The following is a 15586-nucleotide window of genomic DNA, read 5'->3' on the forward strand; positions in this document are numbered from 1 at the left end:
AAAAAATAGCAGCAGGGAATATTGGTGATCAAATATGTGGGCTTTGAAAACTTGTACTTTTCTGTAGTAACTAATGCTCTACTTTAAATTTTTCCACTGGGTAATGGAAAACTCCAAAATGACTTACAATTTGGTTGTAATTATAAAGTGTGGCATTTAAATACAGGGACTCTGTGGATTAATTTCAGGAGGCTTTTTATTTTCTTGACTATAAAGTAAATATTAATAGTGAAAACACTGTGTTGATTCATTTATTCAATAAATATTTGTTGCTCATCTGCCAAGTACCAGGAACCATTGCAAAGCACTAAGATGGCATTTTTTTTAAAAAAAAAAACAAAAATTTATTTTTATTGATTTGAAAGGTACAGTGAGAGAGAGAGCGAGCGAGCTTCCATCTGCTGCTTTATTCCACAATTGGCCACAGTGGCCAGGGCTGGACCAGTTCAAAGCTGGGAGCCGTAACCCAGTCTCCCGCGTGGGTGCAGGGGTGCAAGGACTTGGACCATCTTCCACTGCTTTCCAAGGCACGTAGCAAGGAGCTTGATCAGAAGTAGAGCAGCTGCAACTCGAACTGGTGTCCATATGGGATGCTTGTATCACAGGTGGCTTTACCCACTACACCACAATGCCGGCCCCAGCACTAGTATGGAAGCAAAAGGAGAGAAATCCTTGATGTCATGAAAGGTCCATTCTAGATGTTCAGTGATGTTCAGTGGAATTCTTTTATACATTTCCTCTGGCTAAGCTTCAGAGTTTCTTTTAACTTTTGTTCTTACAGACTTCGTAGCCTTTACTCAGGCTTTCAGTCTCATGCTGACAATTGGGCAGTTCTGCCTGGCAGCAAGTTTGTGTTAGAGAGTTAATACCAAACTTAAGTAGAGGTTTGTAGCCTGATAAAAATGAAAAAATGAGGCACACACTTAAAGAAGAAATCTTCGTTATTATGAAGCCTAGCCCAGTACCAAGTGAATTTAGGAGAAGCTTCTTACTAAAGCAGGAATAGATCAGCTTTGGATCTGTTGTTTTTATTCTGTTAATGGATTTGTGTGGTGTTTTTGTTTTTGTTTATTTTTTTTTTTTTGAGAGGGAGGGCGGGTTTTTCGTTTGTGTTATAGGCCACAAGTAAAATTTTTATGCTTTTTTTAAAAGATTTATTTTATTTATTTGAAAAACAGAGTTACAGAGAAAGGTAGAGACAAAGACGTCTTCCATTCCCTGGTTCACTCCCCATATGGCTGCAGTGGCTGGAGCTGCGCCGATCCGAAGCCAGGAGCCAGGAGCTTCCTCTGGATCTCCCACGCAGGTGCAGGGGCCCAAGGATTCAGGCCATCTTCTACTGTTTTCCCAGGCCATAGCAGAGAGCTGAATGAGAAGAGGAGCAAGCAGGGTTAGAACCGGCGCCCATATGGGATGCTGGTGCTTCACACCAGGGCTTTAACCTGCTGTACCACAGCACAAGCCACTTTTTTTTTTTTTTTTTTTTTTTTTAAGATTTGCTTGCTTATTTATTTATTTATTTATTTATTTTTCACAGGCAGAGTGGACAGTGAGAGAGAGAGACAGAGAGAAAGGTCTTCCTTTTGCCGTTGGTTCACCTTCCAATGGCCGCCGCGGTAGGCGCGCTGCGGCCGGCGCACTGCGCTGATCCGATGGCAGGAGCCAGGTGCTTCTCCTGGTCTCCCATGGGGTGCAGGGCCCAAGCACTTGGGCCATCCTCCACTGCCTTCCCTGGCCACAGCAGAGAGCTGGCCTGGAAGAGGGGCAACCGGGACAGGATCGGTGCCCTGACTGGGACTAGAACCCGGTGTGCCGGCGCCGCAAGGCGGAGGATTAGCCTAGTGAGCCGCGGCGCCGGCCGCTTATTTATTTTTAGAGGCAGAGTTACAGACAGAGAGAGGGAGGGACACAGAGAGAAGTCCACCATCCACTGGTTCACTCCCTAAATGGTTGTAACAGCCAGAACTGGGCCTATCTATCCAAAGCCAGGAACCAGGAGCTTCTTCCAGGTCTCTCATGTGAGTGCAGGGGCCCAAGCACTTGGGTCATCTTTCACTGCTTTCCCAGGTCATTAGCAGAGAGTTGGATCAGAAAAAGAGCAGCTGGGACATGAACCAGCACCGAAATAGGATGCCCGTGCCACAGGCAGAGGCTTAACCTACTATACAACAGCACTAGCCCCCATTTTTTTTTTTTTTTTTTAAGATTTATTTGAAAGGCAGAGTTATAAAGAAGCAGAGAGAGAGACGTCTTCCATCTGCTGGTTCACTCCCCAGGTGGCTGCAACGGCCAGAGCTGCACAGATCCAAAGCCAGGAGCCGGGAGCTTCTTTCAGGTCTCCCACATGGGTGCAGGGGCCCAAAGAGTTGGGCCATCTTCTGCTGCTTTCCCAGGCCATAGCAGAGAGCTGGATTGGAACTGCAGCAGCTGGGACTGGAACCGGCACCCATAGGGATGCTGGCACTGCAGGCAATGACTTTACCCACTACACCACAGCGCGGGCCCCTATTTTTTTTTAATTTTTTAAAATTTTTTTACTTTTTTAACAGGCAGAGTGGACAGTGAGAGAGAGAGAGAGAGAGAGAGAAAGGTCTTCCTTTTGCTGTTGGTTCACCCTCCAATGGCCGCCACGGCCGGCGCACCGCGCCAATCCGAAGCCGGGAGCCAGGTGCTTCTCCTGGTCTCCCCTGCGGGTGCAGGGCCTAAGGACCTGGGCCATCCTCCACTGCACTCCCGGGCCATAGTAGAGAGCTGGACTGGAAGAGGAGCAACCAGGACAGAATCCGGCACCTCGACTGGGACTAGAATCCGGTGTGCCAGCGCTGCAGGTGGAGGATTAGCCTATTGAGCTATGGCGGTGCCGGCTATTTTTTTCTTTTTTAAGATTTATTTTGTTTGAAAGGCAGAGTGACAGAGCAAGAGACAGAGAGTACTTAGATCTTCCATCTGCTGGTTCATTCTCCAAATGGCCACAATAGCTGGAGCTGCACCTGTCCGAAGCCAGGAGCCATGAGCTTCTTCCAGGTCTCCGACACCAGTGCAGGGGCCCAAGCACTTGGACCAGCTCTATTTCTTTGCCAGGCCATAGCAGAGAGCTGGATTGGAAGTGGAGCAGCTAGGACTCAAACTGGCCCATATATTGGATGTCACTGCAGGAGGCGGCTTTACCCGCTATGCCACAGCCCTGGCCCCCAGCCCCAAATTTTTATGCTTAACAATGAGTGCTTACCACATTGTTCATTGGCTTAGAAAACATTATATAATATCACAGGCCTTGGAGTTAAATTAAAAAAAAAAAAATGGATCTGATGTTTAAAAACTTGGATTTTGAAAATATCTAATAATTGAGAAATTAATGAAAAGTCAACTAAATACTTTTGGGAACTGGGATCCTAAATGATAAAGTGATAGTTGATACATTTTATTTTATGGGCAATTCTATTTTAAAAGTTTTACTTTGAAACTGTTCATTGACATTTTGCTTCTTTCTCAAAAAAAAAAATATTTATTTCACTTACTTACTGGAAAGGCAGAGTGATAGATGTCTTCCATCTCCTGGTTCACTCCCCAAAAAGGCTGCAACATCTCAGACTGGGCCAGGCAGAAGCCAAGAGCCAGGAACTCCATCTGAGTCTCCCATGTGGGTGGTAGGAAGTCAAGTAGTTGGGCCATCTGTCTGCTATCTCCCAGAGTACTTCAGGAAGAAGCTGGCTTCGAGGCAGAAGAGCCTGGAATTGAATCAAGGCACTTCAGCATGGGATGTGAGCATCCCAAGCATAGTATTAACCTGCTGCCCCACGATGCTGGGCCTTAAATTTTACCTTCTTTTCCTGTTTTCATTCTTCAGCAAAGACTAACACCGTCTATTTGTTCATTTGTAAATACTAATAATGAAGCCATGATGTGTTAACATTGAGAACCTTCTTTATGAAAGACTATTTTTTTTTAATTTTTATTATTCTTTTCTGCTCGCTGTCTGTCTTGCTCCCTTCTCTCTCCTCTCTCTCTTCTCTTTCATCTCTGCTCCTCTCTTGCTCTTGCTTGCTCTCTTACTCTCTGCACTCTCTTGCCTCCTCTTCTCTCTCGCTCTCTCTCCTTCCCTTCATCTCCTGATCTCTCTCTTAATCTCTCTTAGGCTCTTCTTCTCCCTTTTTCTCCTTTCTCGTCCCTCCCCTCCAGTCTGCTGGGTTTTCTCCAAAAAACTTTCCCTTACTCTGGTGTTTGTTCTTTTTTGTGGCAACCTTACATTAGTGCCGAAACCCAGGACCTTACAGCATCCCATATGGACACCGGTTCTAGTCCCGGCTGCTCCTCTTCCCATCCAGCTCTCTGCTATGGCCTGGGAAAGCAGTAGAAGATGGCCCTTTTCCTTGAGCCCCTGCACCCACGTGGGAGACCCGGAAGAAGCTACCGGCTCTTGGCTTTGGATCAGCGCAGCTCCAGCTGTTGCGGCCAACTGGAGAGTGAATCAGCGGATGGAAGACCTCTCTCTCTCTCTCTCTCTCTCTCTGCCTCTCTCTGTGTAGCTCTTTCAAATAAATAAATAAATCTTTAAAAATAAATAACTATTTAAAAATAAATAAATATTTATTATTTATTTATTTATTTATTTGAAAGAGTCAGAGGGAGGAAGAGGCCAGCGCTGCGGGTCACTAGGTTAATCCTCTGCCTGTGGTGCTGGCACCTGGGTTCTAGTCCCAGTTGGGGTGCTGGATTCTGTCCTGGTTGCTCCTCTTCCAGTCCAGCTCTCTGCTGTGGCCCGGGAGGGCCATGGAGGATGGCCCAAGTGCTTGGGTCCCTCCACCCGCATGGGAGACTAGGAGGAAGCACCTGGCTCCTGGCTCCGGATCGGCATGGCGCTGGCTGTAGTGGCCATTTGGGGAGTGAACCAACGGAAAGGAAGACCTTTCTCTCTGCCTCTCTCTCTCACTGTTTAACTCTGCCTGTCAAAAAAGAAAAAAGGAGTTAGAGGGAGAGTCAGAGAGATCTTCCATCCACCACTTCATTCCCCAGGTGGCTACATCAACTAGCGATGGGCCACACCAAAACCGGATGCTTCATCTGGGTCTCCCACATGGGTGACAGGGGGCCCAAACATCTTCCACTGTTTTTCTCAGAAGTGGTGCATCCGGTACACACCAGTGCCCATATGGGATGCTGGTCTCGCATACGGCGTGGCTTTACTCCCTATACCTTAACACCAGCCCTATATGAAAGACTTTTTTTTTTTTTTTTTTTTGACAGAGAGAGAGAGAGACAGACAGACAGGTCTTCCTTTTCTGTTGGTTCACTCCCCAAATGGCCGCTACAGCCAGTGCACTGTGCCGATCCGAAACCAGGAGCCAGGTGCTTCCTCCTAGTCTCCCATGCAGGTGCAGAGCCCAAGCACTTGGGCCATCCTCCACTGCCCTCCCGGGCCACAGCAGAGAACTGGACTGGAAGAGGAGCAACGGGGCAGAATCTCCGGCACCCCAACTGGGACTAGAACCCGGGTGCCGGCGCCGCAGGCAGAGGATTAGCCAAGTGAGCTGCTGCGCCGGCCTGAAAGACTATTTAAAAAAAAAATTCTTTGTAAAGAACGATATTTTTTAACTGCTGCTTCCAGGGTGGATATTATCAAGCAGCTGGATTAGAAGCTAGAGAACTGAGACTTGAACCTGGCACTCCAATCTGGGATGAGGGTTTCCTAAGTGGAGTCTTTTTTTTTTTTTTAAGATGTTTTATTTCAAAGGTGGAGTTACAGAGAGGGATTGTCAGAGGCAGAGAGAAGGATCTTCATCCGCTGGTTTACTCCCCAAATGACTGCAGCAGTTGGAGCTGGGCCACTCTGAAGCCGGGAGCTTCTTCTGGGTTTCCCACTTGAGTGCAGGGACACAAGGACTTGGGTCATCTTCCACTGTTTTCCCAGGTACATTAGCAGGGAGCTGGATCAGAAGTGGAGCAGCTGGATCTTGAACCGGGGCCCATATGGGATGCTGGCGCTGCAGGTGGCGGCTTAACATGCTACACCACAGTGCTGGCCCTACTAAGTGGCAAATGCTTGCCTTGGAAGCAGTATCATAACTATTGTGCCAGATATCCAATGTGTCTTTAGTATCTTGTGTTAGGTCATTTTGATTGAAGTAGAAGAAAATCAGGCATCTCACAGATAGTGTAGTTTGCAAAGGGAAGAATATTTTGACCGCCTTTCAAAAAACTACGAATACTCATTTTTGGTTCTATACTAAAGCTTGATAAGAGTCTTTTTTTTTTTTTTTTTAAGATTTATTTATGTATTTGAAAGAGTTACACAGAGAGAGAGAGGGAGAGAGTTCTTCCATCCGCTGGTTCACTCTCCAGTTCCGCAATGGCCCGAGATGCGCTGATCCAAAGCCTGGAGCTGGGAGCTTCTTCCAGGTCTCCCACTTGGGTGCAGGAGCCCAAGGACTTGGGCCATCTTGTACTGCTTTCCCAGGCCATAGCGGAGAGCTGGATCAGAAGTGGAGCAGCTGGGACTAGCACCAGTGCCCATATGGTGCCGGCGCTCAGGCCGGGCCGTTAACCCGCTGCGTCACAGCTCTGGCCTCAGATAAGAGGATCTTTTTAAAGGTTAGGTGTGGTGTGGAATTTGAAACCATGTCAATGTAGTTTTTGTACTGTTATTTTAAAATCCATTGGATGTCTTGCACTTTGAGTGAATCTTGTACTCACATACGAGATTTTATGACATTTTGCCTAGGTCATTTGGAAAAAATGGTTTTTTGAGTTACACATCTTGCAAATGATAATACATTTCATTATAGAAGATTAAAAAATCACATTGACCGATACCACTACTAACCTCATAGAACAGTCTTTAAATTTTGTTATATTGTTAAGCTCATAGTAGCAATAGAGGTTTTCCAAAATTCTACTTTTACTTCAAAACTTGGATTTGATTTTTGGCAAAAAATAATGTTAGTTGTTGATCTTGAAATGATCGTCTTAACTTGGCTCTTGGTCCAGAAAATGTCTCTTAAATATCCAAATCGTAATAATCATAACTGTCAGTTATTTTTCCAAATAAAAGTGATGTTCATTTTAAAAGCAGCTAGTTCATCGTTCAGCTTGCAAATGAAAGGTACAGATAAGTGCTTTTCTCTGAGATTGCCTTTTTATTTCACTGTGAGGTATAAATAATTTCTGCATAATTCCTCTTCATCACACAGACTTTACAAAAAGATTTATTTGAAAGCAGAATGAGAGAGGGAGAGGGAGGAGGGAGGGGGAGAAGAAGGGAGGAAGGAGAGGGAGAAGGAAGGAGGAGAGGGAGCTATCTCTGTCCTCTGCTGGTTCACTGCAGCAGCTAGGTTGGGCCAGGCCGGAACCAGGAATCTATACTGTTCTCCCACATGGTTGGCAGGACCCCAAGCATGTGAGTTGTCATCTGCTGCTTTCCCAGGCACATTAGCAGGACACTGGATTGGAAATGGAGTAGCCAGGACTTGAACCAGCATTCTGCTGTGTGATGCCAGTGTTGCAGACAGTGGCTTAGTCCACTGCACCACAATGCCAGCCTGTCACAAAGAATATTAAAAAACATGGACTCAAGAGTTGACGTATAGAGGTTGATTTTATGGTGCAGCTGGTTAAGCCTCCTTCTGCAATGCTGGCATCCTCTATAGGTGCTGGTTTGTGTTCTGGCTGTTCCACTTCTGATCTAGCTTCCTGCTAATGCCCCTGGGAAAGCAGCCAAAATGGCTCAGTCCTTGGGCCCCTGTGGGAGACCTGGACAGAGTCCCAGGCTCCTGGCTGCAGCTAGGATAAGCCCTTGCCGTTGGGGCCATTTTGGAAGTGAATGGGTGGATGGAAGATATCTCTCTCTCAGTAAATCTACCTTTCAAATAAATAAACCTTAACAAAAAAAGAGTTAGGTGTAGTAAAACTAACAATTTTTGCTGTTTTATTGTGGGCAATCTTAAGTGAAACTGCCTTTTTTCTTTCCTTCTTTAAATGTGAGTATATGGCATTGACTTCATTGTGGCACCCCTGCCTTAATTTGTGCTAATGCTTTGTACCATTGGTGTGACTGTCAACTCAGTTGACAAATACTGTATTAAGATTATGAAAACGGTGTGAATCACGTGGACTCTCTGATGCAGTCTTGGGGACTTCCCTGAGACTCATGAAGCACACTTGGAGAACTGCTAGACTAAAAGATAATAATAAATGCTTGAAAAGCTACTAAAAGTAGCATAATATAATAACGCAGCTTCTGAATAGGAAGAGCTGATTATATATAGATAAGGTTACTGGTTCAAACTATGTCTAATTCAGAACTTTCCTGGAAGTTTGCTTCCTGGGTGGCTTAGAAGTAATTTCATACAGTAATCAATGCCTGTTAGAAGATTTTGTATATATGTGCCACCAGACATTGCAGTTTGCAAATGTCTACCATAGTTCATTAAAGATGGTCTTAGGGGCCAACATAATGGCACAGTGGCTTAAGCTTGTTGCTTATGACATTGGCATCCAGTATTGGAGTGCGGGTTTGAGTCCCAGTAAGATAGTTCAACCAGGTACTTTTGTCACTGCCACCCACGTGGGAGATCAGTAGGGCTTCTGGCTTTGGCTTTGTGCACACCTGGCTTTTGTACCAGCAGATGGAAGCTCCTTCCCTCCCTCCTTTTCTCTCTCTTGCTCTGCCTTTCAAGTAAATGAATAAATCTGTTTTTAAGGTGGTTTTATTATTATAGTAATCGGTAGTTACTGATTTTTAGTTATTTTAGAAAAAAAGTAAAAGTGTAAAGTTATTTAATGTGGTATCAAGGTTTATACTAAAGCTTGAGAGCAAAAGTGTCAAAGGGTAATGTAATTTCTGTTGTGGTTTCTCTGTCATCTGTAGTGCTCTAGTGGTAGAGGTTGTGTTTTCTAATTTTTAAAAAAGGATTTTGGTTCATGTCTACTTTTACCTTTAGTTGTGAGTAATAGTAAAACATTTTACAAATCTTTTAAAGATAGTTTTGCTGTATGTTGTAATCATTGCCAGTTTTTACTTTCAGTGGTTGGCTGAGTTTTCTAAAGTGGGTTCCTTTAGTGTCCAACAGGTAACATATTGACCCATTTTACTGCTTTGGTGTTTGGAAACATTGGGCTATAAAGCTGTAGGTGGAACTCTCCATCTTTACTGTATTGACAATTTCTAATAAAATTTGAGTAAAGATTTTCTGCAACTAATAAACCTGTTGATTATTTTAATTATTGAAGAAATCTTCAGTCCTTTTCAACTAGTTTATTAAACTCTGGAGCTTCTTCATGGTGAGCACCTGCTTAGCAGAGCATGCTTGTTTCCACCTTCCTTCTTCTTTTGCAGTGATCTTAATCACAGCACGCAGTTTGTGCAGGGGCTAGCACTTTGTACTCTTGGCTGCATGGGCTCGTCAGAGATGTGCAGAGATCTTGCAGGAGAGGTTGAGAAGCTTCTGAAAACCTCCAACTCTTACTTAAGAAAAAAGGTAACTTGAAAATGATTTACTTATTTTTTAAGACAGGGAGTGCTCCCATCTATTGGTACGGTCCCCAAATGCCAGAGACTGTACCAGGCTGAAGCCAGGAACCAGGAACTCAGTCCAGGTCATCTATGTGGGTGGCAGGGACCCAACTTATATCACTGTTGCCTGCTGGGATGTATATTAGTAGGAAGCTGTAGTGGGGATCAAATCAAAAATGGAGAGTGGCTGGAACTGGACTCTCAGAACTCCTGTCTAGTGTGCAGGCATCTCAGCTTGCATCTTTGCTGTTAACGAAATGCCTTACCCTCAAAAGACGGCTTTTAATGAAACTGAATGTCTGTTTTGGATTAGGGAGTTTGGATTAGGCAGATTACTCAGTTTGGAAAGTTATGATATATTTTTCTCTGTGAGATTTATTTTAATTATGAATATGATATTTCATGTTAATCTTAATTTCTTCCTTTTTTCAAGGAAGTGACTTATAAACAAATGTTACTGGATGTGCAAGGTGGTATAACTAATTCCTAACTTCTGATTTAAAACAGTATTAAACAGAGTGATAATAGTTTTTATGAATTTACTTTTATCCTTATAACTAGTGTCTGTATTTGTTTTAGTACCTTTGTATATCTGGAAGAGTAGTTAGACTAATATGTAGATGATTATTAGGAAAGCATGTAGAACCTACTTTATGAACTTGAGATACCACAGCAATTGTAATAGAAGAGAATAATCTTATTCTCTTACCTGCTGGTATTTGTTGATACAACCGTTATATTGAGTTTCTTAAAATTGTAATTCAACCTAAAACCTTTACAAGCAAGAGGTTTAGAAGTCTAAGAAATGAAAATGTAATCATTGATTTCATGTTTACTCTGTTTTTAATGGTGTGAGAAGAAAGTGAAGAAATTTCTAAGGTTGATAATGCTGTTAATAATGACTGCAAACAAGTTAAATTAATTTCTTAATTTGTAAGTCAGTACTTTTTCTTAATGTATGATTTACTCTCGTTTAGAAGGGCTAATATTACATTAAATAAAGCATTCTATCAGATGAGGAAAAAAATCTTTTGACTCCCAGATAAAACATAAGATGAATTAGCAGAAATTTTTTATGACAATCTAAGTCCTTATGATATTTGACTCGAACAATTAACAGTTATGGTTATGTTGGCAGGGCAAAATCAGTCTTTAGCCGTGTATTTCCAGTAAATGGGCTAATAATGCCATGGGATTTTTTTTTTCCCTGAGAGACTAGTTCAGATTTTTTTCTTTTTTTCTTTTAAAGATTTTTATTAATTTCTTTGAAGGGTAGAGTTACAAAGAGAGAGAGGGAGAGACAGAGAAGGGTCTTCCATCCGCTGGTTCACTCCCCAAATGGCCTCAACTGCTGGAGCTGGGCCAGTCAGAAGCCAGGAGCCAGGAGCTTATGGGTCTCCTATGTGGGTACAGGGGCCCCAAGCACTTAGGCCATCTTTCACTGCTTTCTCAGGCCATAGGCAAAGAGCTGGATCAGAAGATGAGCAGCTGGGACAGGAACCAGTGCGTGTAAGCACCTCAGGCAGAAGCTTAGCCTACTCAAATTTTTTTCTTGGTATCAGCAGAATGTCAGTTGGAGGCAGTATAGATGCTATCAAACATAACAGCAGATCTGTAGTGTCTGCAGCACATGTCTTTAACGTGCATGTTTTTGAACTTGTTCATTATCAAACTTAGAGGAATGATTATTACAGGTGGAGATTCTTAGCTGTTTTTTACTTCCCCCAAACTCTATGCTTAATTTCTTTGATAAATTATATTAATAACTATGATCTAGTCTAGAAAGTTTTTGTCTACTTGTCTGGCAGTATATCATCAAGGGGACAGGTGAATTGGAATTTTTTTTATGTAATAGTTTAAACTGGAAAGTCCCAGCCAGCTAATAAGTGATACACCTTATATATAAGTTCTTTCTTCATTTTTCTAATAGATGGAACTAGTAGGTTTTTTGGTGGTGGTGGTTTTAAAGATCTGTTGCCTTGATTTAAATGAAATAAATCTCTTGTCTTTTTTATTTATTTATTCTTTTTATAGGCAGCATTATGTGCTGTTCATGTCATCAGGAAGGTTCCTGAGCTTATGGAGATGTTTTTACCAGCAACAAAAAATTTATTGAATGAGAAGAACCATGGTAATGTGATTTGGATGCACTTAAAGTGCTGAGGGAGAAAGGGAAAGAGAAAAGGCTTAAGACTATTTTAGCCCTGTGTCTCAGTACAGTGGAGTTTTCTACTGTGCTTGGACACTTTTTCAGGAAGATCTGGTCTGCTGAATCTTCTACTCAGATATTGTAGTTTTATATTTAGAGATTGATTCCCTCTTATTAACTTGTCTTCCATCTCTGGTCCTCTTCAATGATATTAAAATAACTAGATTAAGTTCCTAATATTCAGTGTAATGTACAGATGATCCTACCCTTGGTTTTTATTTGTAAAACTCTTTGATTTCTTGGCTATTTACAATAAAACTTTTTTTTTCCATTGTCATTTGGTGGGAGTATAAGATCTGTGAAAATTCTTTCGGATTACTCCTAACCACAGTTTGAAATGGCTGTTCAAATATCTTTGATAAATAAACTCAAGGAGAATTAAATGGAACGTGGCTGTTTCCCCAAACATTTTATTCTTACTTTGAAGTCAGTGAAGCAAGTTCGGAGTAAAGAAAAATTATGTTTCTTAAAGGCTAAGAGAAAGATGGTATGATGTGTTTTATTACTAATTCAGTGCTGTGCCCAGAATGCTTAAAATATACTGGTTGAACAAATGAATGTTTATAGCATTTACTTATTTGTTAGTGAAAAGTACTGTGAGGTTCTTTTTATTGACTCTGGAACAAGCAGATTCACGTTGTTATTCACAATTATCTTGGAATTTTGATGCATTTTATCTGGAAATTAAAAATCTTATTATGATTTTTGCCTCTTGAATTATCTGTCAGAACTCAGCTAATAACTTACTAAATATGGAGCAGATAATATGTGGCATTGACTGTGAGCATGTCATTATGGATATTCTTAGATGAAGAGACACATGTATTTGTCATCTAAAAACTTTTAAAAAAATTTATTCTTAACATAAAAATTGTACATATTTATGGGGTACCATGTGGTATTTTCATACATGTATATGTTGTGTAATGTTCAAATCAAGGATCAACAATGTGCTTATCCTCAAATATTTATCACTTCTTTATGATGAAAATGTTCAAAATATTTTCTTATAGCTATTTTTTAAATATATACTACATTCGATTTTCATTTTTTAAATCATTATTTTGGTCACGTAGTTGTTAAAAATATCTGGTTTGACTGAGTTGACCTACTAGTATTATGTCATTAGGCATCCATTAAGTACTCCTTTGTTATTCTCCTGAGTGCTTAGGTTCTTTGGGGAATTAAAAAAGCAAAAGTAGCAACTGTGCTTTTTGAGTTGACCTTCAGTAACTCAGAGCCCTGTTCTAGGAATGAATAATACAGCCTCATTTTTAGTTTCCCTGTGATCTTCTCTTTCAGGTGTCCTTCACACATCTGTAGTCCTCCTTACAGAAATGTGTGAGCGCAGCCCAGACATGCTTGCACATTTCAGAAAGGTAGGTCCCATTCATTCAGTATGCCCAAGTCTTTCTTCACTGAAGAATGATTTTCCTGAAAAGTACATGATTTTCTCAGGATTTTCTTTTGAAAGCAAGCTTAAGAGCTGAATAAAGAATTTAACTAGCTCTGCTGTGTGGTAGGGCTGGAAGCCAGATTTAGGCATATAAGAACTGATACAAGTATAGTGTTTTCTCTTTTGTAATAGAAATCTTCTCTCATTGTTGGCAGACTCACCAATTTCTCAACCTGTTTTATCTGCTGTTTTTCACATTTGAGTCAGGAAATGTAGCCTGAGATCAAATTACAAATAAGACCCTTTTTGTTTTTTTTAAGCAGGTAACTTTTTTTTTTTTTTTTAAGATAATTTATTTGAAAGGTGGAGTAACAGAGAGAGAGAGAGGTCCTCCATCCACTGGTTCACTCCCCAAATGGCAGCAGCAGGGTTGGGTGGGGGAGAGGGGTGTGTGTGTGTGTGTGTGTGTAGATCGGTCTTCCATCCACTAGTTTGCTCCCCAAATGGCATCAACGGCCAGACCTGGGCCAGTCCAAAGCCAAGAGCTTTTGGGTCTCCCACATAGATGCAGGGTCCCAAGCACTTGGACCATATTCTGCTGCTTTTCCCAGGTGTATTATAACGGGGCTGGATCAGAAATGGACTCGAACAGGTGATCATATGGGATGCTGATGCCACAGGCAGCAGCTTAACCCACTGTGCCACAGTGCCAGCCCCATTTTTTTCTTTTTATTTATTTATTTTTTAAGATTTATTTATTTGAAAGGCAGAGCTACAGAGAAGCAGAGAGAGAGAGAGAGGTCTTCCTTCCGCTGGTTCATTCCCCAGATGGCCACAATGGCCAGAGCCAAAACCAGGAGCCAGGAACTTTCTCTGGGTCTCCCAAGTGGGTGCTGGGGCCCAAGGACCTGGGCCATCTTCTGCTTTCCCAAACCATAGCAGAGAGCTGGATCAGATGCAGAGCAGCTGGGACTTGAACTGGTGCCCACATGGGATGCCAGCATCACAGGCAGTGGCTTAACCTGCTGTGCCACAGTGCTGGCCCCATTATTATTATTATTATTTTTTACAGGCAGAGTGGATAGTGAGAGAGAGAGACAGAGAGAAAGGTCTTCCTTTTTGCCGTTGGTTCACCCTCCAATGGCCGCCGTGCTGCGGCCGGCGCACCACGTTGATCCAAAGGCAGGAGCCAGGTGCTTCTCCTGGTCTCCCATGCGGGTGCAGGGCCCAAGCACTTGGGCCATCCTCCACTACACTCCCTGGCCACAGCAGAGAGCTGCCCTGGAAGAGAAGCAGCCGGGACAGAATCCAGTGCCCCGACCAGGACTAGAACCCGGTGTGCTGGCGCCACAAGGCAGAGGATTAGCCTAGTGAGCCGCGGCGCCGGCCCTATTTTTTCTTTTTTAAAGAGGAAAATTGAAAACTGAAATTTGTTTTATTTTACTTTTATCCTATTGTTCACTTTGGTCCGTTGACTCCTAAGATGGAAGTCGTAACTTTCTTCAGTCTCCTCATCTCCCTTTCAAAAAATTTTTAAAATTTATTTTAATTTTAAAAATTGTTTAGTTATTTGAAAAACAGAGTGACAGGGTGAGGGAGAGAGAGAGAGAGATCTTCATTGGCTGGTTCATTCTGATCAGGGTTGAGCCAGATTGTCTAGGAGTCTGGAACTCCATCTAGGTCTCCCAAATGGGTGGCAGAAGCCCAAGCATTTGAGCCGTCTTCTGCTGCCTTCCCAGGCACATTAGCAGGGATCTGGATCTGAAGTGGAGCAACCAGGACTCCAATATGGGTTGCTGGTGTGAGGCGCAACCCTCTTTGACACACCTCTGACTCTTTGCCTCCTTCCTTTTACCTAGTGTGTGTGTGTGTGTGTGTGTGTGTGTTTAAAAAGATTTATTTATTTTTTTGAAAGGCAGAGTTAGAGAAAGAGACACAGAAAGAGATATTCCATCTGCTGGTTCATTCCCCAAATGGCCACAATGACCAGAGCTGGACCAGGCTAAAGCCAGGAGCTTCTTCCAGGTTTCCCATGTGGGTGCAGGGGCCCATTCATCCACTGCTTTCACAGGCTCATTAGCAGGGAGCTGGGTAGAAAGTGGAGCAGCCAGGACTTGAACCAGCGCCCATATGGGATGCCGGCATCGCTGACAACGGCTTAACCCACTATGCCACAACGCCAGCCCCTTTACTAGTGTTTTTAAGTGGATATTTCTGTTTTTCCTCTTTTAGAAGGCAGTAATGGCCGGCGCCGTGGCTTAATAGGCTAATCCTCCGCCTTGCGGCGCCGACACATCGGGTTCTAGTCCCAGTTGGGGCGCCGGATTCTATCCCGGTTGCCCCTCTTCCAGGCCAGCTCTCTGCTATGGCCCAGGAAGGCAGTGAAGGATGGCCCAAATGCTTGGGCCCTGCACCCGCATGGGAGACCAGGAGAAACACCTGGCTCCTGGCTTCGGATCAGCGAGATGCGCCG

At 43.0% G+C, this 15586-nt stretch overlaps 1 protein-coding gene across 1 annotated transcript in view; it reads left to right on the plus strand.

Moving 5' to 3' along the window:
• Positions 1-15586, plus strand: part of AP1G1 (adaptor related protein complex 1 subunit gamma 1) — a 102735-nt gene that overhangs the window by 42249 nt on the left and 44900 nt on the right. The window contains exons 4-6 of the mRNA XM_062177343.1: positions 9332-9473; positions 11543-11639; positions 13020-13096. Of these exons, the coding sequence (XP_062033327.1) occupies positions 9332-9473; positions 11543-11639; positions 13020-13096 (316 nt within the window). The remainder of the gene's footprint in view (positions 1-9331; positions 9474-11542; positions 11640-13019; positions 13097-15586) is intronic.

The sequence above is a fragment of the Lepus europaeus genome, chromosome 19 (assembly GCF_033115175.1).
Source record: "Lepus europaeus isolate LE1 chromosome 19, mLepTim1.pri, whole genome shotgun sequence".
NCBI classification, from domain to species: domain Eukaryota; kingdom Metazoa; phylum Chordata; class Mammalia; order Lagomorpha; family Leporidae; genus Lepus; species Lepus europaeus.